Source organism: Triticum urartu, chromosome 7 (genome assembly GCF_003073215.2).
Source record: "Triticum urartu cultivar G1812 chromosome 7, Tu2.1, whole genome shotgun sequence".
Lineage (NCBI taxonomy): Eukaryota > Viridiplantae > Streptophyta > Magnoliopsida > Poales > Poaceae > Triticum > Triticum urartu.
Genome location: NC_053028.1, coordinates 615,024,685 through 615,048,955, shown reverse-complemented (window position 1 = coordinate 615,048,955; position 24,271 = coordinate 615,024,685). Strand labels below are relative to the sequence as shown.

Below are 24,271 nucleotides of genomic sequence, written 5' to 3'. Positions count from 1 at the left end.
TTAGAAAATATGCAATTCATACCGAGGCTTGGTATCATTATGCCGTTGGATCAATTGTTACCTTGGTTGCGATTATGATCGCATTTGTTTTCGCATTGAAATGTTTTACATAGTTTTAATGTATGGTTTAATTAATTAGATGTTCTGGAGAGCTATATGTTGTTAGATGAGAACTATGTATGTACTTTGGTTTTAATGTGATGATGAACTTCTATTAATTTGGACACTTAATTATATATAATGCACGCAGATGAACCGGCAATGGATGTATGGTAACAGACACACCTCCGAGTACATTAAGGGCGTGCATGAGTTTCTCGATGCGGCTGAGGCAAACAAGCAGAATGGTTTATGTGTTGTCCATGCACTGAATGTGGGAATACGAGGTCTTACTCTAACCGGAAAATCCTTCACCCCCACCTGCTTTACAAGGGTTTCATGCCACACTATAATGTTTGGACGAGGCAGGGAGAAATAGGGGTTATGATGGAAGACGACGAAGAAGAAGAATACGATGACAACTATGTGCCCCCTGAATACGGTGATGCTGCAACGGGGGAGCTGGTGAAGATCAAGAGGAACCAGATGATGTGCCCAATGATGCTGCAACGGGTGAAGCTGCTGAAGATTAAGAGGAACCAGACGATGTGCCCGATGATGATGATCTCCGTCGGGTCATTGTCGATGCAAGGACGCAATGCGAAAGTCAAAAGGAGAAGCTGAAGTTCGATCGCATGTTAGAGGATCACAAAAAAGGGTTGTACCCCAATTGCGAAGATGGCAACACAAAGCTCGGTACCATGCTGGAATTGCTGCAGTGGAAGGCAGAGAATGCTGTGGCTGACAAAGGATTTGAGAAGCTACTGAAAATATTGAAGAAGAAGCTTCCAAAGGATAACGAATTGCCCGACAGTACATACGCAGCAAAGAAGGTCGCATGCCCTTAGGATTGGAGGTGGAGAAGATACATGCATGCCTAATGGCTGCATCCTCTACCGCGGTGCATACAAGGATCTGAACGCATGCCCGGTATGCGGTGCTTTGTGGTATAAGATCAGACGAGATGACCCTGGTGGTGTTGACGGCGAGCCCCCCAGGAAGAGAGTTCCTGCGAAGGTGATGTGGTATGCTCCTATAATACCACGGTTGAAATGTTTGTTCAGAAACGAAGAGCATGCCAAGTTGATGCGATGGCACAGTGAGGACCGGAAGAAAGACGGGAAGTTGAGAGCACCCGCTGACGGGTCGCAGTGGAGAAAAATCGAAAGAAAGTACTGGGATGAGTTTGCAAAGGACCCAAGGAATGTATGGTTTGCTTTAAGCGCGGATGGCATTAATCCTTTCGGCAAGCAAAGCAACAATCACAGTACCTGGCCCGTGACTCTATGTATGTATAACCTTCCTCCTTGGATGTGCATGAAGCGGAAGTTCATTATGATGCCAGTTCTCATCCAAGACCCTAAGCAACCCGGCAACGACATTGATGTGTACCTAAGGCCATTAGTTGAAGAACTTTTACAGCTGTGGAATGGAAATGGTGTACGTACGTGGGATGAGCACAGACAGGAGGAATTTAACCTAAAGGCGTTGCTGTTCATGACCATCAACGATTGGCCCACTCACAGTAACCTTTCAGGACAGACAAACAAAGGATACCACGCATGCACGCACTGTTTAGATGACACTGAAAGTATATACCTGGACAAATGCAGGAAGAATGTGTACATGGGCCATCGTCAATTTCTTCCGACCAACCATCAATGTTGAAAGAAAGGCAAGCATTTCAAAGGCGAGGCAGATCACCAGAAGAAGCCCGCCATGCATACCGGTGATCACGTACTTGCTATGGTCAATACACGTAATCTTTGGAAAGGGTCCCGGCGGACTAGCTGTTTCGAATGACGCTGAGGGACACGCACCCATGTGGAAGAAGAAATCTATATTTTGGGACCTACCCTACTGGAAAGACCTAGAGGTCCGCTCTTCAATCGACGTGATGCACGTGACGAAGAATCTTTGTGTGAACCTGCTAGGCTTCTTGGGCGTGTATGGGAAGACAAAAGATATACCCGAGGCACGGGAGGACCTGCAACGATTGCACGAAAAAGACGGCATGCCTCCGAAGCAGTATAAAGGTCCTGCTAGCTATGCTCTTACGAAAGAAGAGAAAGAAATTTTCTTTGAATGCCTGCTCAATATGAAGGTCACGACTGGCTTCTCGTCGAATATAAAGGGAATAATAAATATGCCATAGAAAAAGTTTTAGAACCTAAAGTCTCATGACTGCCACGTGATTATGACGCAACTGCTTCCGGTTGCATTGAGGGGGCTTCTACCAGAAAACGTCCGATTAGCCATTGTGAAGCTATGTGCATTCCTCAATGCATTCTCTCAGAAGGTGATCGATCCAAAAATTGTACCAAGGCTAAAGAGTGATGTGGCGCAATGTCTTGTCAGTTTCAAGCTGGTGTTCCCACCATCCTTCTTCAATATCATGACGCACGTCCTAGTTCATCTAGTCGACGAGATTGTCATCCTGGGGTCCGTATTTCTACACAATATGTTCCCCTTTGAGAGGTTCATGGGAGTCCTAAAGAAATATGTCCATAACCGCGCTAGGCCAGAAGGAAGCATCTCCATGGGCCATCAAACAGAGGATGTTATCGGGTTTTGTGTTGACTTCATTCCTGGCCTTAAGAAGATAGGTCTTCCTAAATCGCGGTATGAGGGGAGACTGACTGGAAAAGGCACACTTGGAAGTGACTCAATAATATGCAGGGACGGATATTCTTGGTCTCAAGCACACTACACAGTTCTACAGAACTCTACCTTGGTGACCCCGTATGTCGATGAACACAAGAACAGTCTGCGCTCCAAACACCCGGAGCAGTGCGACGACTGGATTACATGTGAACACATCAGGACTTTCAGCAGTTGGTTGGAAACACGTCTCAGAGGTGACAACACTGTTTGTGATGAGCTGTACTTATTGTCCAGGGGACCATCTTTGACTGTATTGACTTACAAAGGATACGAGATAAATGGGAATACATTTTACACGATCGCCCAAGATCAAAAGAGCACCAACCAAAACAGCGGTGTCCGCTTTGCTGCAGCAACCGAGAGCGGAAAGGACATATATTATGGTTACATAGTGGACATATGGGAACTTGACTACGGACATGATTTTAAGGTCCCTTTGTTTAAGTGCAAATGGGTCAATCTATCAGGCGGCGGGGTACAGGTAGACCCACAGTACGGAATGACAACAGTGGATCTGAAAAATCTTGGGTACAGTGACGAACCGTTCGTCCTAGCCAATGATGTGGCACAGGTTATCTATCTGAAGGACAGTCTACCAATCCGAGAAAAAGAAAAGATAAGGAAGCGAATACATCATACGATGAGCCAAAGCGCCACATAGTTCTTTTAGGAAAAAGGGATATCCTGGGAGTGGAGGGCAAGACAGACATGTCTGAAGATTATGAAAAGTTTCATGAAATTCCTCCCTTCAATGTCAAGGCTAACCCAAGCATCCTGATAAACGATGAAGATTATCCATGGTTACGGCGCAATAAGCAAATGACACAAGCGAAGAAAAAGTGAAGACTTTCTCCTGCAACTATTATGATGATACCATGCCAACTTTGTAACACACGAGTATGCTATGCCAACTTTTTCAGAGTTCATTTGAAAACTATGAATTTAGGTCGAATTTTCTCTATAGGTGCATCTATGTTCATTTTTTTAGTAAAGTTAATCACAAACTTGTGATTCACACAAATTTCAAAGAATTCAAATTTTAACTATTCAAATTTGAAAACTAATGGCACTAACAGAAAGTTTATAATTTTTCTAAAACTAATGGCACTAACAGAAACTTTATAATTTTGCTGGCCTAAAAGCAAAAAGAATTAAAAAATAAAGCAAAAAACAAAAGAAAATAAATAATACAGAAAACAAAACAAAAAAACTGAAAAAAAAATAAAAATAGCAACAATAAGTATTTTGTTGTAAGTAGAAACAAAATAAAATAAATAAAGCAACAAAGAAAACAAAAAAATAAAAAAGTGTTTTCAAATTTGAAAACTAATGGCACTAACAGAAACTTTATAATTTTTCAAAACTAAAAGCAAAAATAACTAAAAAATAAAACAAAAAATAGTAATGATAAAACACAGTAATATTAAATAGCAGGAAAAAGAATGACTCAAAAATCAATTTTTATAGTAAAGTTATTCATAAACTAGTGATTCACACAAATTTTAAAAAATTCAAATTTAAACTATTCAAATTTGAAAACTAATGGCACTAACAGAAAGTTTATAATTTTTGTGACCTAAAAGAAAAAAAATCACTAAAAAACTATAAGTATTTAGTTCTAAGTAGAAATGAAAAAAATAAATAGTAAAAAAATGCCACCTACTGGGCCACCACGGCCTGAATACGACTAAAAGCCCATCCATGGGCCAGGATTCAGGCCCGCAGAAGGCCCAGCAGGCCCACAGGCATAGCGGTTTGAGATTAGGCCCAGAGGCCTGCAGTTCTGAGGAGTTCGATGGAGATGGCGGGGCAGCGCTTATAAACAGGTGCGGCCACTCCTCAGCTAGCGAGGTGGGACTAAACATCCCACCGCACCGCGGCTTTGGCAGGCGCAGGCCTTTGGTCCCGGTTGGTGGCACCAACCGGGACTAAAGGGGGGCATTGGTCACGGTTCGTGGCACAAACCGTGACCAATGCCCCTTTAGTCCCGGTTGGTGCCACCAACCGGGACCAAAGACCGCCGCTTCCCGCCCTTTGGGCAGATACCGAGGCCAACTTGCTACGATAGTTGGTAATAAATGAAAACAAAGATATAATACTCTTTCCTTACAACTTCAAGTGAGTGTTACTGTCTTGTGCATATTCGGTTTCCCTTATATATTAGTCAAGGTTATAGTAATGTAATTGATGAGTTATGCATGTGTGTGCAGTTTCCACCATATTCTCCTAGAGATTAAGCTTGAGCAGGGACTAGTAACCGTCTTAGACTCAAGATGAAAAGATCCCCAGGACTATGCGGACATGACTCAAATGCTCGAGAAGTAAGTTAAATCGATCATTATCCACCATATCAGAAACTTTGTTCATTTCCTGATATATCAAGTAATTGTTTTCTTTGTCTGGCAGGGTTTGGAAAAAAATCACCAAAATAGCTCCGGGACTCCCGAAGAAGCTGCAATTTAGACACCTAAAAGTAAGTACTATAGTAGCATGTTCCGCGCATCTCCTATTGATTCAATCGCTAGTTTCATCAATACCATTTGGCATTCTTGCTTATCAGTTTGATTGACCTCTATTTCTTGTAAAGTGGTTGTGGCAGGAACAAGGGAATGATTTCTGTGGATACTACGTTTGCGAGTCCATCCGCCACACGACCTGTGAGCGGGGCTACTCTGACGAACAATATGAAGTGCGTAAATAACAACATTCACAATTTTATTTTATTACCATCATTTGTGTTGAGTTTCATTCATTCATATATATATGTATTGACCTCCTTCTTCAAATTAGATGTTTCGGAAGCGGGATGAACTCCTAGCACCAGCTCGCATGCGAGCAATTCAAGAGGAATTGACGGCATTCTTTCTTGACCACGTGATCACTGAAGACGGAGAATACTATGTGGACCATGAGTCCGTATGTTAGGAGATTATATTTGTAAGAGATAATTATTGTATATATGTAGCCGGTAGTGTCGGATAGATATACGAGAACTTGTTGTTCGACCAATCTCTCGGAGAAGGAGAGGTGGTCGATATCACTTCTCTCTGTATGCATATATGTTCATGACGATCTTCTGTTTCCTTCGTTTGCTTACTAGCTAGCTAGCGTGTCTAGTCCTCTCTATACGTATGTATAGTATGTAGCGTCGACCAAGCACGGACATAAGAGAGGACACTTCTCTCTATTAATTATAGCTAGCTAACACAATATATGAAACACCTAAATTAACCCCCCAAAACCCCCAACCCCCCCCCTTTCAAAAAAAAAACCCCAGCCACAGAAATGCTGACGCGTGGATGCCTATTGGTCCCGGTTGGTGACACCAACCGGGACCAAAGGCCCTCCTGCCTGGGCTCCGCGCACAGGCCACGTGAAGGCCCATCTGTCCCGGTTCTGGATTGAACCGGGACTAAAGGGAGAGGGCATTAGTACCGACCCTTTAGTCCCGGTTCAGGAACCGGGACAAAAGGCTCTTACGAACCGGAACAATAGGCCCTTTTTCTACTAGTGTATTGTGAGATATGAGACTCAAACCTTGGTCACCAAAGCCCAAGCCTTGTCCCGTAACCAACTCCTTTCTTTGATTATCCTGAACACATCCATTTGAATTTCGTGCGAGTGAACCTAAGCCCATTTGTGTCCAATTCAAGGGAACACTTATGTTTGACCCTTTTTTAGCACTATACTAAAAGTAGAAATGTGCCTTCTACGTCATTTTGTTTATGCTGTCTATTTGTTGGCCATACACTTGGTTGGTTTCTTGCTTCTCTATTGTATTTTTCATGGACGGAGCACTGTTGTATTATCTCATTGAGCTTACCGTGGTATGTTGCGCCGTTAAATTGTTACGATAATATGTATGTCTTGCATGGTATGTTCATGTCTGGCGGACGAACCCAAGCTGATTGCCCAAAAAACGGCTCCCACGGTACCCTAGGAGACAGGGCGGCAACACTGATCTACCTTCTCCCCACCTCTCCCACCACTCACTGCTTCGGCACTAGGGGGAGGGGGACAAGCACCCCGTTGTTTCAGTTTGATGGTGATAGGGTTAGGATTAAGTTTAAATTTTGGCCTCCAGCGGTCCGTGGAGAGAAGACAGCGTCACCGTCGTCATGGAATGTCATTCTGGCCTCACCCTCGTTCCAGTGGTGCTTACTGGCATCGCTGCGAGGAGCGGGGGGAGGGGGGGATGGTCAATCTGGATTTTCCTTCTGCAGGTTTTGCTTGGAGGCGATGTCTTGTGGAGAAGGAAACAAGACATCTTACTCCTCGAACTGCAGCTTCGATTGGCGAAGGTTTCCATCCTCGGGCTTGTTGGGGGGTATCTGAGGTTTGTGTTCCTCGATTCCACTTGGACGGACTTGGGCCGTTATATATTATCTCTATGGAATTTTCTTCTTGGGGTATAGATTTCCTAACATACCACGACCGGCGGTGTCTTCTGGTTTGTATCGACGACTTCCGGACCGCTAAAAGAGTGTTATCCTGGCTCTAATGGTGATCCAGATGTCCATACGTGGCGCTGAGTTATACCCATAGCACACTGCCGGTGGATGCAAAAGGAAGAAGACAATTACATCCTCATTGACTTGGATGTATGTTTAGTTACTTTTTCCTTTGTCCACATGAGCACTGATCTATTTGGGTTGTTAACCTTTGATATCACTTTATTTTGTCTATATGTATCTTAGGGCATGTTCAGATGTCCTCCAGCTTCAGTGGATCTCCAAATCTCGTTTCTATTTTCCGACGCCACCTTCTTCCAGAGATTGCGATCAATGGAAAATTGTCCGGGTTGCTCGATCCAGCTTTTCGCACACGCCAGTAGGCCAACCTGCATGAGCAAACCAGTACATGACCCGCCGGGTCACTTGGCGGTGGCATTCCTCCGTAGTTTAGTCTAACTCTGTAGTAGACCTTAAAGCTAGCCAACTACCGAACATGCCCTTAGTATGTAAATGTGGCGGGTTAAACTCTTGTGTGCTTCTACCATCCTCTATAAACACTTTCTTTAGTGGAAGATATATTTTCTGAATCTCATATCCATGCGGAAATATAATTCTGAATCTCATCTCCATGCCGAAATATAATTCTTAACAATGCAGCGAAAACATTATTAACCAGAAGAAAAGAACACATTTCATCCTTGCGTGCGGCAGGCAATGTCGTAAGTCATACAATTCGGTACTCATGTCGATCGACGGGATAGGGTAGCGGTGCGTGTTCATGCAATTGGTTAGTTATTTTTCTTGCACAAATAATAATTTATTTTATTTTTTGTTTATTCATTCATGAATCACAACAAAAATAAATAACAAATAAAAATGCGTCCATGCGTGCCTCGTCACGGGAATATTCCAAGGATTTTACTTTTCTTTTGCGTCGAACAAAGGATTTTACTTGGAAAAAGGAATGGATGCAGGAAGCAATGCATGTACGTACGCAGTGTACGCTATGATCAAATCCAGGTGGCCGGTAGAGCTATATATATAGACCAGCCTCTCACAGCCCATCAGCACCGGCATGCCCACCGATGCACCGCCGCGCTATATTTGCCAACTAGGCCGGCAATGGCCGCCGGCCTCGGCAGTCTTCCGCTCCCTGAAGCTAGCAATGCATGCACGTACACAGTGTACGCTATGTGGCTGGTAGAGCTATATATGTAAACCAGCCTCTCACAGCCCCATCAGCACCGGCATACCCACCCATGCACCGCCACGCTATATTCGCCAACTAGGCCGGCAACAATGGCCGCCGGCCTGGATAGTCTTCCGCTCCCTGAAGCTAGGCAATGGCCGCCGACCAGCATGCGCACTCTCTCAGCAGCACACACTACACACACAGCCTCTACCGCTATATATACAGCCATTGCTGCGCTCCTAAGATCCATCCAAGCATCCAACTACAACAAGTCCCATCCACCACACTTCACACTTGCTACTCACACCACACACAAATCAATCAGCTTCCGGCAAGGTTCGAGTTCAATGGAGGGAGGTGGCGTCGGCAAGGCGGGCTCGGCGGAGGACAGCGCTGCGAGGCGGGCTCAGGAGTGTCACATGTGCCGCATCTGCAAGAGGGGCTTCACCACCGCCCAGGCGCTCGGAGGGCACATGAACGTCCACCGCCGCCGCGAGGCCGAGGCCGAGGCACCGCCGGCTGGCGCTCAAGTCGACGGTGGCCGCGCCGGTGGGTCGCAGAAGGCAGGTCCCGGGGGCGAGGGCAACGACGAGGTGGACTTGGAGCTGAGGCTCTGGTTCTAGCCTCTGATCACCCATTCATCATTTCGTTTATCAGCGATCTGGGTGAAGCTTTAGTAATTCCTCGTTAATTTGCTAGTACTGCTATATATGTTCAGGACGTCCTTCTTCTTTATTTTCCGTGTAAATATGTGTGTGGACATACGTGGTCAACGTAGTGTACATACTGTAGAAAGGTATACCAGCTCTGTACATATAGACATGCATCACCTCTGTAAATATGTGTGTGGACATACGTGGTTGGAAAGGTATATATACCAGCTCTGTACATATATAGCTGAAGAATTTCTGGAGAGGAATGCTATTGATGCTCGGACAAACTAATATGTGAGATTTATTATGTGATACCTAAATGCAGCATTGTGATTCACCGCGTCAGCTATATCCAGTTCTCTTGCTGGATCACCGCCCCTAAGAGAGAAGAAAACCCATTCTGGTTGCGAAACAATAACAAATTACACGCCTCCACAACACGCAGGTGCTCAAAAGACAGGGCTTAAAGAGGACGTTTGTTTTCTGCTTCTGTATAGTAAGCAAACCAAACCTTCGTAGTACGTGCAAGGTTTACTGCTCCTGAAGTTTTTCTCATGGAATATTTTGCAGGCCAGCTATCTTGCTTTTTACAAGATGGTTTTTTTAGTTGCTATATGCTTCACTTAGGACTACTATATAAGAATCCTACAGAGAGAACTATAGTTTTTTTTTCTGATAGAAGCTTTTTAAATATTCTTGTGCATGTGCAATTTTTTAGCATGTATATATATGTTAGAAGCACGAGAAAATTCCACCTTGGCAACGGAGATGCATATATATCCCACATGTACAAGCACACAAAATGAGAAAGAAATCTGATAAAAGTTTTAGTTACAAAAGGAACAAGAAAAAGCGCACTCCTAGTGCTGCCAGAAGGATGTTGAGCAAACCAGCACATATGATCTACCACAAGCGATCGTTTTTTTTAAACAGAGGCATAAGATTTGCATGTGACCAGCATTCACGGCAATGGCAATAACTCGCACGTTATAATATGCCCTAGTTTTTTAGACCCGAACCCAAAGCTTTGCCTCCTCCATGATTGTTTTCAGAAGGATCAGTGGCGATGCAATTTTGTGGTGGAAGACCCTTGCATTTTGCTCGTTGCACAAGCGAGCGTTTCACTATAGAGGTGATTGGAAGACAACCCTAGTGTCTACGGTTTCGTTCGGGGGGCGTCTGATCTTCAGCGGCGGTGGCGGTTGCTGTAGCGTGGTCCTCCCGGGGGCTGGATTGGTGTTCTCTCCCCGGCCTGTGATTATATGCTCACAGGAGGTGTGGAGTATGGCAACCCCGACTAAGAGGCAGGAAAGAGAGATGGCGACCAGAGACCAACCTTGCGCCGGGTGAGAGCATCTCTATCGGTCCCCTATAAATCAGACGAGCAAACGGCAGAGTATACTTTAGAGGAGTCTATCTGCTCCTCTAAAAAAGTGTCATTTCTAACTGAATTCCGAAACTTAACTCATTAAAAAATGAACACAAATTCGATGCAAATTTGATCCAAACAAATTCATCAAACTTGATTCGAACTCGATTCAACCAGTTGCATAAACTATTTTACACAACTTAAACAAAATTTAGATTAGATTGCATAAAAACTAAAAGTAACTACTGGCTATCACTCTCATTTTTTTACTATAGCTATCACTTTCATTCATCAACCTCTAACAGTCCGATTTGGTCATGGGCTCCTCGCCCTCTCTGCCGCCGCCACCACCCAGCCTTGCTCGATCGCCATCTCCGCCGTCGTCGGAGCCGGAGCCGTTGCTGGAGCAAAGGTCGATGGCTTCCGTCACCCTGGACTTGTAAATCTCGTACGATCGGCGCACCTGCTTGACACACTCCGGGTATAGGTGGTGGAGCTCCGCCATGTATGCCTTGTTGGCTTAATCTACCTCGAGTGGTTAACTGAACCGCTAAGTATGCACTGTAAATTTTAGCAAAAATGACTACACTTTTCTATCTTTGTGAATGAATTTGCTTGATTGCATTCTTGTTTGACTGTATTTGACTGTAACTCTAGCAATTCTCAAGCACAATAAAGTGTCATGATCATGATCATGTCCAGTCATGGCTATTTGGTTTATGCAAAGGTGTCATGATCATGATCATGTCCTCTTTATGCAAATTCAATCATGCTTTATTCTTGTGTTGTCAATTCCTATAAGAACTGTCACTTGATTTGTTCTTGGAGATCTGGTACATAGGAGTATGAATACATCTCTCTTTCCACTAGTATTGTAAGAATACATCTCCATAATGAAGGTACTCCTAACATAGGAGTATTGAAGCTTTATTTGTCCAAACAAGGTTGTTCACAATAATATGCCTTGTTGTTGTTTGAATTAAAATAAATTCATATCTGATCAAATTCAATCTTATCCAGATTATACGTATATAGATGGAAATTAATGGAGTAGTGTAGTTAGCATATTGCTTCAGTTGGCCATGTAGTGGCCAAATTAAACCAAATTATTCAAGTTAACCCAAATAATTCCAATAAATCAAATTAATCAAAATAATTGAAATTATTCTAAATTAAACCAAATTATTCCAATTGAAATAATTCAAATTAATCCAACAAATTCCAAACTAATTATCATTCAAACAAATTCAAATTAATTTAGATAATTCCAACAAATTCAAATAAATCAAAATAATTCCAATAAATTCAAATAAATCCAATTATTGCCAAAATATTCCAATAATCAAATACACATGACATACACTTCCCTTTCCTAGAGCATCCTTTCCTTTCTCTAGCTACTTCTTCCCTTCCCTTTCCTATTGCATTTTTTCTATAATGGCCCTGGTATCAGCAACTAGGTGACCATCACAATATACACTGATTACTTCTCTTCCATCATTTTGATGACGATCCTTGTACAAGTGTGGCAGCTTATATTGATTTCTTCCTTTGTCTTTCATAACTTCAACATAACTGCTTGCAATGTGACAAAGCTTTTGAATAGCTTGTGGGCCTCATAGTTCTCAAACTCCTCTTCCACACATGTACTAGTTCCTGGATATTTGTAGGTGATCTGCAGTCGGTTGGAGACTTGAGAGAGAGAGTTGTGGAAGTAGAGGTCCAAACAATTAACTCGGGGTTGTTTGGGGCTTGTTGTAACAATTGAATGTCTAGATCAGTTCGTTCCACAGCTTCTCGAAAAGCTTCATCGTTAACAAGAACATGAGACCTCGTATTATCCTTTTGGATGAAGATTGTTCTTCCCTCATCATCGTCAGGCCACTTATCTTGAATCACTGGGATAACTCTGTTGATGAGATAATCTCTGCACACAGGTCTGATTACTTTCATTGATTTTAGCTCTCTCGTTCCCCTTACTCTGTTATGACTTGTTCGCACTACCTCAGTCTCTTCGACAAATGCCCAAATACCAATCTTTCCATCGAATGTTAGCTCCCCATCATCGTTGTATTGAGGCCTAGCCACGACAGTTAAGAACATTACTTTCCCAATGCTATTAGTATTTTGCATGGTGCACTTGGGTTCAGGTTCTCCTGGAAGTACATAGTAACTGTTTTTTCACTCTAGTCACGTCATGCCATTTTTCATCTATATGCACCATATCGGTCATTGGCTTGAAAATAGGCGGGGAACTTGAGATCCAATTCTCATCAAGCCTGGACATACAGAATATCAATCTTGCAATCTTGTTCTTTGGCTTGAAGTAAGGCTTCGGTGTGTTTGTGATGCGCTTGAGCTCATTCAACTGAAACCGCTTGTGTAGGGTCGAGCAGGCCACACCTAGAGATCATGCCAGAGCTTGAACTGTCCTACTATTGAGTGGGATTGTCGAGGTCCTTGAAAGATCCGGCTTTTTTCTCTTTCAGCCAGCTCTTCCTTTCTTGTTATCCACTTCTTGGCCTAAGGCAATATGCTTTTTGGCGTCTGCCAGATTCTTTCAACAGATAGTACCGTGTATGTTCACCAGGGTTAAGATAGCAGCTTGTCCTCTAGTTGAATAGATCCATGTCTGAGCTTGATTACTAGCAAAGCAAAGTAAACACCATGCCTCTCCTTATCTGACAATTCTTTCCTTTTTGGATTTTACCCGCTTCATATTCTTGAGCTTGTTCATTTTCTTGAGGCGTCCCGTTCGAATTAATAGCTTCATATTCTTCTGCTTCTTCTTGAGGCATCAAGTTCAAATCAATAACTTCATCTTCTTCTTCTTTTTAAGGCATCAAGTTCAAATCAATAGCTTCATCTTCATGTTCTTCTTGAAGCATCAAGTTCAAATCCATAGTTATGTGCTCCTGCTATCAATGACAAAAGATGAGTACTCCATGGTACCATAACAGCCAAACAAGAGTATGTAATCCAAACAAAAAATGGGTGCCATGGCACCATTTCTAGTTTGGTTAACATGGCAGCCAAACAAGAAATGGGTGCCATGGCCCCTTTCCTAGTAAACTGAAACCTGAAAGCAAACTGCATTTTAGGAGTATCATGTTGATTGAAACATTTGCTAACAAAGATCATGGCAGTAAAACTAGACTAGAGGTGTGTGGAGATCTCACACACACACACACACACACACACACACACACACACACACACTCAAGTCATCACATACATACTCCAATGTCAGCAGCAGTTTCAGCTATGTCAAAACTGTCAATTTACTGTCAAATCAGTGAAAAGTCATGGCACCATTTTTAGTTTGGTTGCAATTACATAACTGAATTTGGTATGTACTCCACTTTATACCCAAGCTTTCATTAGGTAGTTTTTTTTTGCTTATTTTTTGTGTGAAATGACATGATATTCTAACTGAATTTTGACAGTAGACAACAACTAAATTCAGTGGAGGAGCATTGCTAACATTTTGGAGTACAGATTAACTATTGATAGTTTAACTGAATATACAAAAATTTGGAGGTACACTTGACCATGGCATTTACAAAATCTTACTGAATTTTTCTCTAACTGAACCAGATCATATTCTCAAATTGTAGTCTACTAATTAACACAATACTCTATATCATACTGAAACCTGAAACTTGCAGGTTTCAACACACACACACACACAATCTCCAGTAATTACCTTTTTTCACGAAAAAGCAAAGCTTGTGTATCATTTCATTGATAGAAGGAGTAGAAAGAGTACAAAGGATTACAAAACAAAACACGAACGCAGGAAGGCATGAACATGGTGCCCAGAGCTGAGAGACAAGGGATGCTCGCCCCGTACAGAGGATACATCACAGCTAAACCTACGAAACCCGAGCCAAAACAGTGATGCCAAACCAACAAGAACTCCAACATCATTCGAGCCAAAACTGGGGACACCGCAAGCAAGCAAGATAGTGCCTTCGGGAAGGAAGACCAAGCCGAGACACCATCACTATCCAATCCAGGGGACCCGGACCTAGGGTTTCCCCTGAGCTCGAAGAGGGGCTCAACTGAAGGCCTTGGCAGCGCCTCCAAGAAGGAAAACGACACCCGCGGGCACCGTCGCTGCCAGCACCGGCAAGCCGACCAGAGATCTCTTCCTGGCCTGAAGCTGAGCGATGCCATAGCCGCCGAATCCGGAATCGTAGATTAAGAGGCCAATGCTGGTCGGAACCACCATGTCACGAAGAGGTTGGCGGGGCTGTACCTCCCGTCGGAGGGTGACACCGTCTCCGAACCCACAAGCATAGGATCAGGAGGGGGGGGGGGGGGGGGGGGGGAGCTTTGAGGCGTACTGGGTAGGTCGGGCGACAAGGCGAACTACACGGGGGTAACGGCGTCCTACGAATTACTGAAACCTGAAACTTGTAGGTTTCAACACAATACTCCAGTAATCATTGTATACTCCATTAAACTTGCGGGTTTGCATCTCAAGAGATCATACAACTAGGAATTTAATGTCAGAGAATTTAATGTCAGATCATACAACTAGGAATTTAATGTCAGATCATACAACTAGGAATTTCATCTACTGATTTTAATGTTAAGAGATCATACAACTAGGAATTTCATCTACAGATTTTAATGTTAAGAGATCATACAACTAGGAATTTCATCTACAGAAACCTGAATCGGTTTGCATCTGTCACACACAGTTTTACATCACCATGATAAGCAGCAGTAGTTCCGATGCTTATCTGACAACGAAGATCAAGAAATCTGTATTCATGATCGCCGAGTTGTACAGAAGAGACAAATGGTTTCTTCTGTTAACATGCAACGCTTACAAGATGGACCAAGATGGCACAGCGTCTGATCAACAGTTCAACTCTGCCTAGCCTGCTAAACCCTGCGAAGCTGCACTGACGGAGAAGGTTTTCTTGCGCATTGAGGTGGCGCACCCCGCCAGGCTTCTCTCCCGCCTCTGCTTCACCATCTCCGGCGCCTCCACGAGTTGCACCCTGCGCTGCCGCTTGGCATCCGATGCTTGTTGGTACCTCTCATGGAGTTTGCGCTTCGCGGCCTCCATTGCCTTCGCGTCTGGATCGGCCGAGACATTGACACGCTGACAGACGGTGACCTCCTTGGGCTTCGCCATGCTGATCCCGCCGACGAGATCGGACGCCTTGCTGCTGATCTCCACCGTCTTCTTCTTCTTCTTCGAGTCAAGATCGGCCGAGGCATGCTGCCGATCATGAACGACGATCTTGTTGGAGGAAGGCCGCTCCGTCGTCGTTGCGCTGACACGCTGCTGCTCGACGGTCTCCTTGGGCTGAGGCGCGTTGAAGTTGTCCGGCTCTCCGGCGACGTCGCCCAGCGCGGACGCCCTCCACTCGCTCACGATGCCCCTGGCGAGGACGCGGACCCGCTCGGACTCGTGCTTCTGCAGCGCACGGACGGCCTTGGCGAGGTCCGTGGTGGCGAGCACCTTGGGCGTCACCGGAGTCAACCGCAGCGTCTCGAGGGACTCTGCCATCAAGCCGTCGAGAACCCCGCAGAGCTTCTCCGCCTTGCCGTCGTCCGCGGTGTTGCAGAGCCCTTCGAAGATATCGCCCCTGGCGCGCCGGAGCTCGTCGCGGCACATGTCAGGGTCGGCCGCCTCGATGGCCGCGTCGACGGAGTCGAAGGCGCCGAAGAAGCGCTTCCACCGGCCGAGCGGGCTGGTGGTCTGCGCGGCCATGGCAGCGGATTTCTGGCGAGCTGTGATCGATCTTTGGACGGAGAAGTGGAGGGGGAGGAAGAAAGCGATCGCGTACAACGAGGTCATCGAAGATCAAGTTTATATAGATCTTCCGGTGAGGCGGTGAGCAAACCGAGTGCCATTCGTCGATCAGAGCAGCAGTCGGAAGCGCGTTGAGAGTTGCGCGCGCGCCACGGAAACATCTTCGAACGGCAATCGGTTTGCATGTGCCGCACCTCCTGTACACAATAACTACAGATATTCCAACACGCACCAGCAAGTAGCACCCACATCCATGGCCATCATGTCGCGAGCTGCCGCAGCGGAAGCCGCCATTGGCGCCATGATCGACGACCACGCCGCGGGCTCCCGCAAGAGACGGCGCATCGGGAGCACCGAGGACTACCAGCTGACGCGCGTGCTCGGGGCGGGCGGCTTCGGCGTCGTCGTCAAGGCGCGCCACCGCGCCACCGGAGACGACGTCGCCCTCAAGTTCCTGGTCCGCTCACCCGACGGCGGCAAGAGGAGGCACCACCGTGCACACGCGCTCCACCGCGGCCTGCTGCGCGAGGCGTGCTACCTCGCGGCGTGCCGCGGCCACCCCTCGGTCGTCGGCTTGCACGGCATCGCGCGGGACCCCCGCAGCGGGCAGTGCAGCCTCGTCCTGGAGCACGTCGGCCCGAGCCTCGCCCACGTCCTGCGCGCTCGCCGCCGGCCGTTCACGGAGGAGGAGACGCGCCGCGTCATGCGGCAGCTCCTGAGCGGCGCCGGGAGGATGCACGAGCGCGGCATCGTCCACCGGGACATCAAGCCCGGGAACGTCCTCGTCGGCGGCGAGGGCGCGGTGAAGATATGCGACCTCGGGCTGGCCGTGTCCATGGCCAGCGCGCCGCCGCCGCGCGGCCGGGCCGGCACGCGCTGGTACATGGCTCCCGAGATGCTCCTGGGGAGGCCGGACTACGACGAGCTCGTGGACGCCTGGTCGCTCGGCTGCGTCATGGCCGAGCTGCTCGCCGGCGAACCGCTGTTCCCGGGACAAAACGTGGTCGACCAGCTCTTCCGAATCTTCCGCGTGCTCGGCGGCGCGTGTGTAGGATTCACGCGCACGCCGCTCCCGCTCGCCGCCGCGGGGCAGATGCCGCCGACACGTCGAGGCGACAGCGTGCTACGCGCGCTGTTCCCGGAGGAGCGCCTGTCGCGCGACGGATTCGAGGTTTTAGACGGGCTCCTCACATGCGACCCCAGCGAGCGTCTGCCGGCGGCCGTGGCGCTCCAGTGCCCGTGGTTCACTGACACCGCCGACGTCGCTGCCTCTACTGCGTAGGATGCATGCTGTACCACCATTCTACGTCATCACTTCTGCGTAGGGTACAAGATGATGATATGTTTTGTAATGTAATTTAGTCAGTAATGGAATTGTACCAAGGTGGTTTCTCCTGTAATGGAATTGTAATTTAGAATGTTGTGCAGGCTAGGATCTCCCTCTCTGCAACTAAACGAGTCGACAGCTATTTCCCTGTCACAATGTTTATCAGTGCTAGAGAAGAACTGGTACATTATTTGTCTATAAACAAGAGGAAAATAGAAAAAGACACACAACTAATAAGCTTACCTGAGAGGAAAACTTGCTACAGCCTGTTATTACATGTCTAACAAAAAAAGAGGATTGATCCAAGACCATCCATACATCTCATAACTATCACAGTTTCACAGAATACAGGAGAGGGTTCATCTGTACAAAGTAGTCCTTTTTTTAACCTAACAGAATGGATGTCAGAATAGTCTGAGAATACATAAAACTGATACTCATTCCATGAGAGTAGCTTATGAATTATACTTATCTGGTAAAAGACCAAACAAACAGCAACAAGAGAAAAAAAACATATCACTACCCATTAGCTACATATAAAGCGAGCAACCCCGGTTTAAGAGGTTTAATCTTTACGCGAGACCCAACCATATCTCACTTCCGAGCAAATACATCCATTCAGGGCGCCAAACATTCAGTGCCCCCGCCCGGTGGTGAAGACAATCAAGCTTAACGCCACTTGAAAGGTCTCATTTGTTTTCATGGAAGCTTGGTTGAAAGACCTTTATATAGACTTCAAACAGAGTTACTACTAGCCAGAGAGAGCTCATGTACTTCGGTGAGCATCCACTCTTCTCCAGTTTGTCCTCCAAGCACTATCGCTTTTGTACCTCCAACGACACAGGTACTGTGGCCCCACGCAAACCGCGGAGGTCGCCCGGGAACATTAAGTATCCTCCACGTAGGTTTCTCTTCAGTCGGATCCAAGAGATACAGCTGTGACGCGGAGTGGAGGCCTGCCACTGATCCACCAAATATTAACACTCTTCCCCCTGGCAAACTCACAGCAACGTGATCAAGACGAGGAGGTGGACCAGCTCCAGCCGGATTTCCCGCTCCAGGCATTCCACTCCCAGTGAGGCACCGCCAGCAGGGCTCTTCTTCGCTTAAGTCCATTGTGAACACATCACTGGATCGTAGTCGGAGAGGACCACTCTTAGCAAGACCGCCGAACATCAGAATTTTCCTACCATCATACACAGACATTGAGTGGCCCAATCTAGAAGGTGGTGTCCAAGATGCAGGTACTTCCCTCCATACAGGTCTGTCCATGCTCACATCAAGAAGAAACGTATCACTGAGTAGTACACCCGAGTCTGCACAGCCACCAGAAACCACCAACTTATTCCCATCCAAAGTGCAGGAGCTGTGCCATGAACGCGGAACCGGCGGTGCAACACCAGGGATCTCCCGCCAAGTTGGGTGTTTCGCATCCAAATCCAACATGAATACATCATTAAGAAGGCCCTGCCTTCCACAACCCCCGAACACAACTAACCAAGATCCATTTAGGCAAGATAGTGTATGGCCCCAGCGGCCCGGAGGAGCTGAGCTTACATTGACATGTCTCCACTCCGGATTGCTAGCATTCAAATCCAACACAAACGTGTCATTCATCGGTTGCATGTTAACACCTTCCCCGCCAAAGAGAACGACACGATTCCCTACAGCACAAGCACTGAAGTTGCATCGAGATGGCTCCACTGCACCTCCAACTGTCAATTTCCTCCATGCAACAGCTTCCAGGGTGGTTAGTTCTCTGGCCAGCCGACCCCAGCCCAATCTTTTCGCAGCAGGCACAGTCTCAAGAGCTCGAGTAGTCTCACTACCCCATGCATTACGGCAAACCATTCTCCAAAGATCTTCATTTTTTGTTAAGTCATACAACCGTCGACAAACAGAGCTCACAGATGCGACATCTCTTGGAGACAACCTTGACAAAATACTCTGGCAAAGTACTTCATCAGTTAGCTGGAAGAGACTGGAATACTCCCGGCAGAAGTTGTCCTGCTCTAGTCCGGTGGTTATGGGCCGGAAAAAGTTATCCGGAGCAAACCGTGTAGATCTCACAGGTTCCCTTGTAACTGAGCCAGGTACTGGTCCCAAATCAACATTAGCATTGGTGAAGAACTGAATGCCCATATAATGGGTGATGATATCATCATCTCCATATATAGGAGTCAGATGCAGCCTATTCATCAATGGAAATCCGTCTTTTCTGAAATTCAACAAATCACCACGGAACTGAGTACCGTTGTCTACGCATCTCTGAATCCCAGAAACTACTGCATCATCAACCAAGGGGTGCCTTCTCTGAGCAAATGGGCCTCTGCATTGCAGAAACCGGCTGAAAGAGGGACAAACAGCAGTGTATAAGAACATCAAGGATAGTAAGTTCAACAGTAAACTACTGCGCAAAAAGCTACATCATGGACAGCTAAAAAAGGAGAAATGGTTCAAGAAAAGAGCAGCACTTGCATACAGGATATATTTTGTTGCCATTAATTACAAAATGCCATTTCCAAACTTAATTAGCATGCAAGAATCTATATAGCCCAGAAATGCCATGTAGTATCATAAGGACCCCTTGGTGGTAGGGTCCTGTTTTCTCAGAAGTTTTCATCGGCATTCCCTTAATTATCATGTGTGTTTTGAGGCTCATAATGATGTAGAATGCCAGCAAAAGGCAGCAAACAACTTTAAGAAATTCAATGTTCATGGTCAAGATGCACAGTTGTATGGCAGAACATTGTAGACCATGTTTTCACAAATTCAATTTACTATTTATGTTGTAGCAAACATCCCTTGGGGCCTTGGAATATGCTTCAGTAAATAATGACTATTATTTATTTCCTAGGACAAAGGTCTACAGGCTGACGTAATTGTGATATCAATAGTAGTAGGTATATAAGTGCTAGACTGCCAATATAGCACAAGATAATCAATGGAGTACAGTCTACTATAGGTCCACAAAGTTTGCATGAGTTATCACATAGACTATTGAACTTGGAAATTGCACATTTAGATCTCCAAATTTGTACATGCAAGGCAAGCAGGCTTTATGATTATGAGAGAACAGACATTGAGCACTGCTCTCTTCAGGTAATGGGGTCAGTGTCTGTAAAGAAGGGGGGGGGGGGGGGGGGGGGCAGAAAACTAAGATTACATGTATGGTGAAGCATGATAACTGAGCAGGCGTACTCCCCCCATTTGTTTTCTATCAGAAACTCAAAATAACAAGCATGCAATAACTTCTACGATTAAGCCTTCCAAACTTTGGAAAACAGTTGTTCCATCACATAAATCAGTAGCACTATATTTGTTGTCCAAGTTACTGTCACCATCATAGTAATATACTATTGGCGTTATTTTTTCTTATGATGTACGTAGTATACAGATATCTATGGGTCCCTCCGTAACAAAATATTACAAGATAATCATATGTGAGGTCATTCTACAGAGCAGATGGTACTTAAGAGAACTTCAGAATATTACTATTACTATTTCTGCAAGACCAGAATTGGTCACAACTCACAATTTATCACTTATCCAAGTATACCTTAGATCCTTCAGCTACAGATATTACTATTTTTGTGTTCTTCCTTTAGTGTTATGCGCCTATGGCTCATTTTTAATTAAGGCTACATACCTTAAAAGTTCCATTCCATAACCTGCTCTAACTCTACAGGTATCATTATTTTCCATGATACTATTGAAAAGTGCAACATAACATTGTCAACTGTCAGATCATCAAACACCTGGGATTCCGGCATACTTAACATGACAGACAAATTTTGATTAGAATACTACTTTTAACTGAGCAGGTTCACTCCCATTCTGTCATAAAGATCATGTTAAATATATGTTCATTTCCATGTGAAGTTGCTAAGTTCCAACAAGTATGTTTGCTCAAACCTCAAAGGATACTACCTACAACCTTGTTGCCCTACAAAATGATTAAAAGTACTTACAAACATGTTATTGTTTTTCATTACTTATGTAGTATCATGCCAAAAGGAGTTTATAACTGATACAAAAAATACCCATTTCAAGGCGTCACTATTTTGTGTTCTCCCTTTTGTGTTATGCACTTATGACTCATCTTTCATTAAGGCTAACTACCTTAAAGTCCCTTTTCACAACCTGCTCTAACTCTACAGGTATCATTTCCATGATTCATTGAAGAGTGCAAAATAGCATAGTATGATCAGATCATCAAACACCTGGGGGATTCCGGCAGACTGGACATGACAAACAAGTTTTGATTGAATATACTTCTTTAACTGATCAGGTCCACCCCTTTCTATTCTAGAGACTGTCATGATAAATATTTGTTCATTTTCATGTGAAGTTGCAAAGTTCCAACAACTATGTTTGCTCAAAGGATACTACACAAGACATGATTACCTTAAAACAAAACAAAAAATGATTAAACTACATACAAACATGCTTCTGTTTGTCATTACTTATGTAGTATCATGCCAAAAAGAGTCTATAACCAATCCAAAAACACTAGCGTAGAAGTATCAGAGTTAAGTCTATCTTGAAGGGTTGCATTAGATACAAAGTTAGCGAACCAAGGGAGAATTCAAACAGCATGGTTCCAAGACTAGCATATCAGGCCAAGATGTGGTTCAGCAGCTCCAATATATAGAGTAAATAAAGCCTCAAGATATGGTCCAAACTCAACAATTTAAGGTAGGAAAACTTCTCCTGGGACTGATGATGCAAGACATGATGGCACTTTTTGGTGCTAAGTTGCTAACTTCAATCTATTTGGTGCACACAAATCATCGGAAGTCTTACGAGCATTTGTAGGAACTGTTAACAGAAAGCAAACAATGCTACTGGAGGACTAGGCAAAGCCAAATAAGCACAAACAGGCACAGGGAATCCTACACCATAACGAACCCACGTCACAGCTTGATATTTGGCCCAAAGAAGAAGCGTTTTAACAAGTAGAGTGTAAACCGAAGAATTCCCCAATCTAGCCACATTTCTATTGCTACAAGTCACCACTACAGAAGCTCAGGACGTAGCAACCCAATTATCCAAACGAACAAAAATTAAGCTCTGATCGATCCTAAGTGGCATCAATTCCAACAATACATGCACGAATCGAACCGAAGGAGAGCAAAAGTAGGAGGACGGACGGGGGACGAACCAGTTCCTGCCGAGCACCTCCTCGGCGCGGTACCCGGTGGCCTCCTCGAAGCCGCGGTTGACGTAGATGATGGGGCAGTCGGGCTCGAGCGCGTCCGTGACGACCAGCCCGTACGGCCCCGCCCCGCGGAGCATCCCCTCGATGGCGAACGTGAACATCCCGCCGACCCCGTCGCCGCCTATCCCTCCAAATCCCCCGCCCTCGCTCCCGCTCCCGCTCCCCCCGCCAAGCACCACCTCTCCCCCCTCCTCCTCCTCCTCCTCCATCTCGTCCCCGCTCCCGGCGCTGCCGCCGCCGTCGGACTCGCTGTCCCACTCCATGGCTGCGCGCGCGCGTGGCAGCCGAAAACCCTAGGTCCGGATCCGGGCTCCCCCGCCGCCGCGGCTCATCCCATGGCCGCCCGCGCGCGTGGAGGGGAGGGTGGGCGCGCGGATTGGGGATCGGTGGCTGGGGGGCTGGGTGAAGGCGAAGGAGGTTTGGGGCTGGGACTGGGAGGGAATGGTGGGCTGGGGCTCGGGTTGCTTCTGCCTCGCTGTCGGGGGTCGTGGGAGGGGAGAAAGAGGGAAGACGAACGAGTGGACGGGGAAAGGGCGGCGTGCAGAGCACAGTGGCGTGAGCCCAGCCTCGTCGACGTCGTCGTCCACTGGCGCCCTGTCCCGCTCGGTGATGGACCTCCGCCGTCGGATGGGATCTGCGGCGCACGTGGACGGCCCGGATCCGCCGTTCTCGAAATGTCGAGACGTGCACGCGTGCAACCGCGAAGCACACGGGACCGGGGCGACCAGCTGCGCGGCCCTGGCGTGGCCGTCGTTTTGTCCCCCTCCCCCTACACCCACTTTACAAATGAGTTGAATTTCAGCTCAATTTATATTGTCCCCTAAAAAAACCAATCTGTATTCTACTCCGGAGTAGGATTTGTTTGAAACTTCTAGGCGTGGTTTTCTGGTTGGGAGTATCAAAAGCCCCCAAAAGCATGGACCTAGGAGCGCTCCCTCCTCTGCTCCGTCGCTCCCCCATGCACCGAATGTTCTGCATGACGATGTACAAAGTCGAACTCAGACCATGAAAAACCCCGCATCTTGTTTCTCTAGTAGTGTCGCCCCTTCCCCTTTGTTGCTGCTCCTTTTCTTCCTTCCGCCATAGTAGAACTTGATTTTCCACCGCCGCCATCGTAAGTCGGGTAAGTCAAGGCATCGCCATATCCCAATCATGCAAGCGCGCTTGTAGGCTCGGCAGGCGCTCGGTACCATTCTATCAACAATGCATTACACCACTAGCCACATCGTCGGTGTCGTCACACCGAGGTCAATTGTGTCGCTCTTCTTCCTTTCCCGCACTCCTCCTTCGTCTCATTCTCCTACCATCTCGTGTCGGTGGCCTCATCAATTTGCCTCACATCACCACCATCGAGGCCAGGTTGGCCTCCTCCTGCCTCCTCATCCTCTTCTTTCTCCTTCCTCCTCTAGATCTCTTATACCTTGCGATCTGATACGACAACAAAGGAATTTTGTTCGGAGTATACCTACTGATAGTTTGGTAAGTACATGGTTTGATTTAAATGTCGTGCAGACTT

At 46.2% G+C, this 24,271-nt stretch overlaps 3 protein-coding genes across 3 annotated transcripts; 1 reads left to right on the top strand and 2 right to left on the bottom strand.

The window, feature by feature from the left end:
* Positions 1–15,319: 15,319 nt before the first annotated feature.
* On the bottom strand, positions 15,320–16,165 carry LOC125519180 (probable mediator of RNA polymerase II transcription subunit 26c). Its single transcript, XM_048684057.1, has one exon. It carries the CDS (start codon positions 16,163–16,165, stop codon positions 15,320–15,322), a length of 846 nt encoding a protein of 281 aa, XP_048540014.1.
* Positions 16,166–16,475: 310 nt separating this feature from the next.
* On the top strand, positions 16,476–17,698 carry LOC125523459 (putative cyclin-dependent kinase F-2). Its single transcript, XM_048688492.1, has one exon. The coding sequence runs from the start codon at positions 16,509–16,511 to the stop codon at positions 17,487–17,489; it is 981 nt and encodes a 326-aa protein (XP_048544449.1). The 5' UTR covers positions 16,476–16,508; the 3' UTR covers positions 17,490–17,698.
* Positions 17,699–17,831: 133 nt separating this feature from the next.
* On the bottom strand, positions 17,832–23,296 carry LOC125523458 (adagio-like protein 1). The gene is made up of 2 exons (XM_048688491.1): positions 22,699–23,296; positions 17,832–19,881 (listed from the first exon to the last, which is right to left on the bottom strand). Exons 1-2 carry the CDS (start codon positions 23,016–23,018, stop codon positions 18,270–18,272), a joined length of 1,932 nt encoding a protein of 643 aa, XP_048544448.1. The 5' UTR covers positions 23,019–23,296; the 3' UTR covers positions 17,832–18,269.
* Positions 23,297–24,271: the final 975 nt, after the last annotated feature.

Excerpts from the sequence above, each read along its gene's own strand:
- LOC125523458 (XM_048688491.1), bottom strand. The coding sequence starts at position 23,018 with ATGGAGTGGGACAGCGAGTCCGACGGCGGCGGCAGCGCCGGGAGCGGG. Across the intron at positions 19,882-22,698 it reads GAGGTGCTCGGCAGGAACTG|CCGGTTTCTGCAATGCAGAG; the intron begins GTTCGTCCCCCG and ends TCCCTCTTTCAG.
- LOC125519180 (XM_048684057.1), bottom strand. The coding sequence starts at position 16,165 with ATGGCCGCGCAGACCACCAGCCCGCTCGGCCGGTGGAAGCGCTTCTTC.
- LOC125523459 (XM_048688492.1), top strand. The coding sequence starts at position 16,509 with ATGATCGACGACCACGCCGCGGGCTCCCGCAAGAGACGGCGCATCGGG.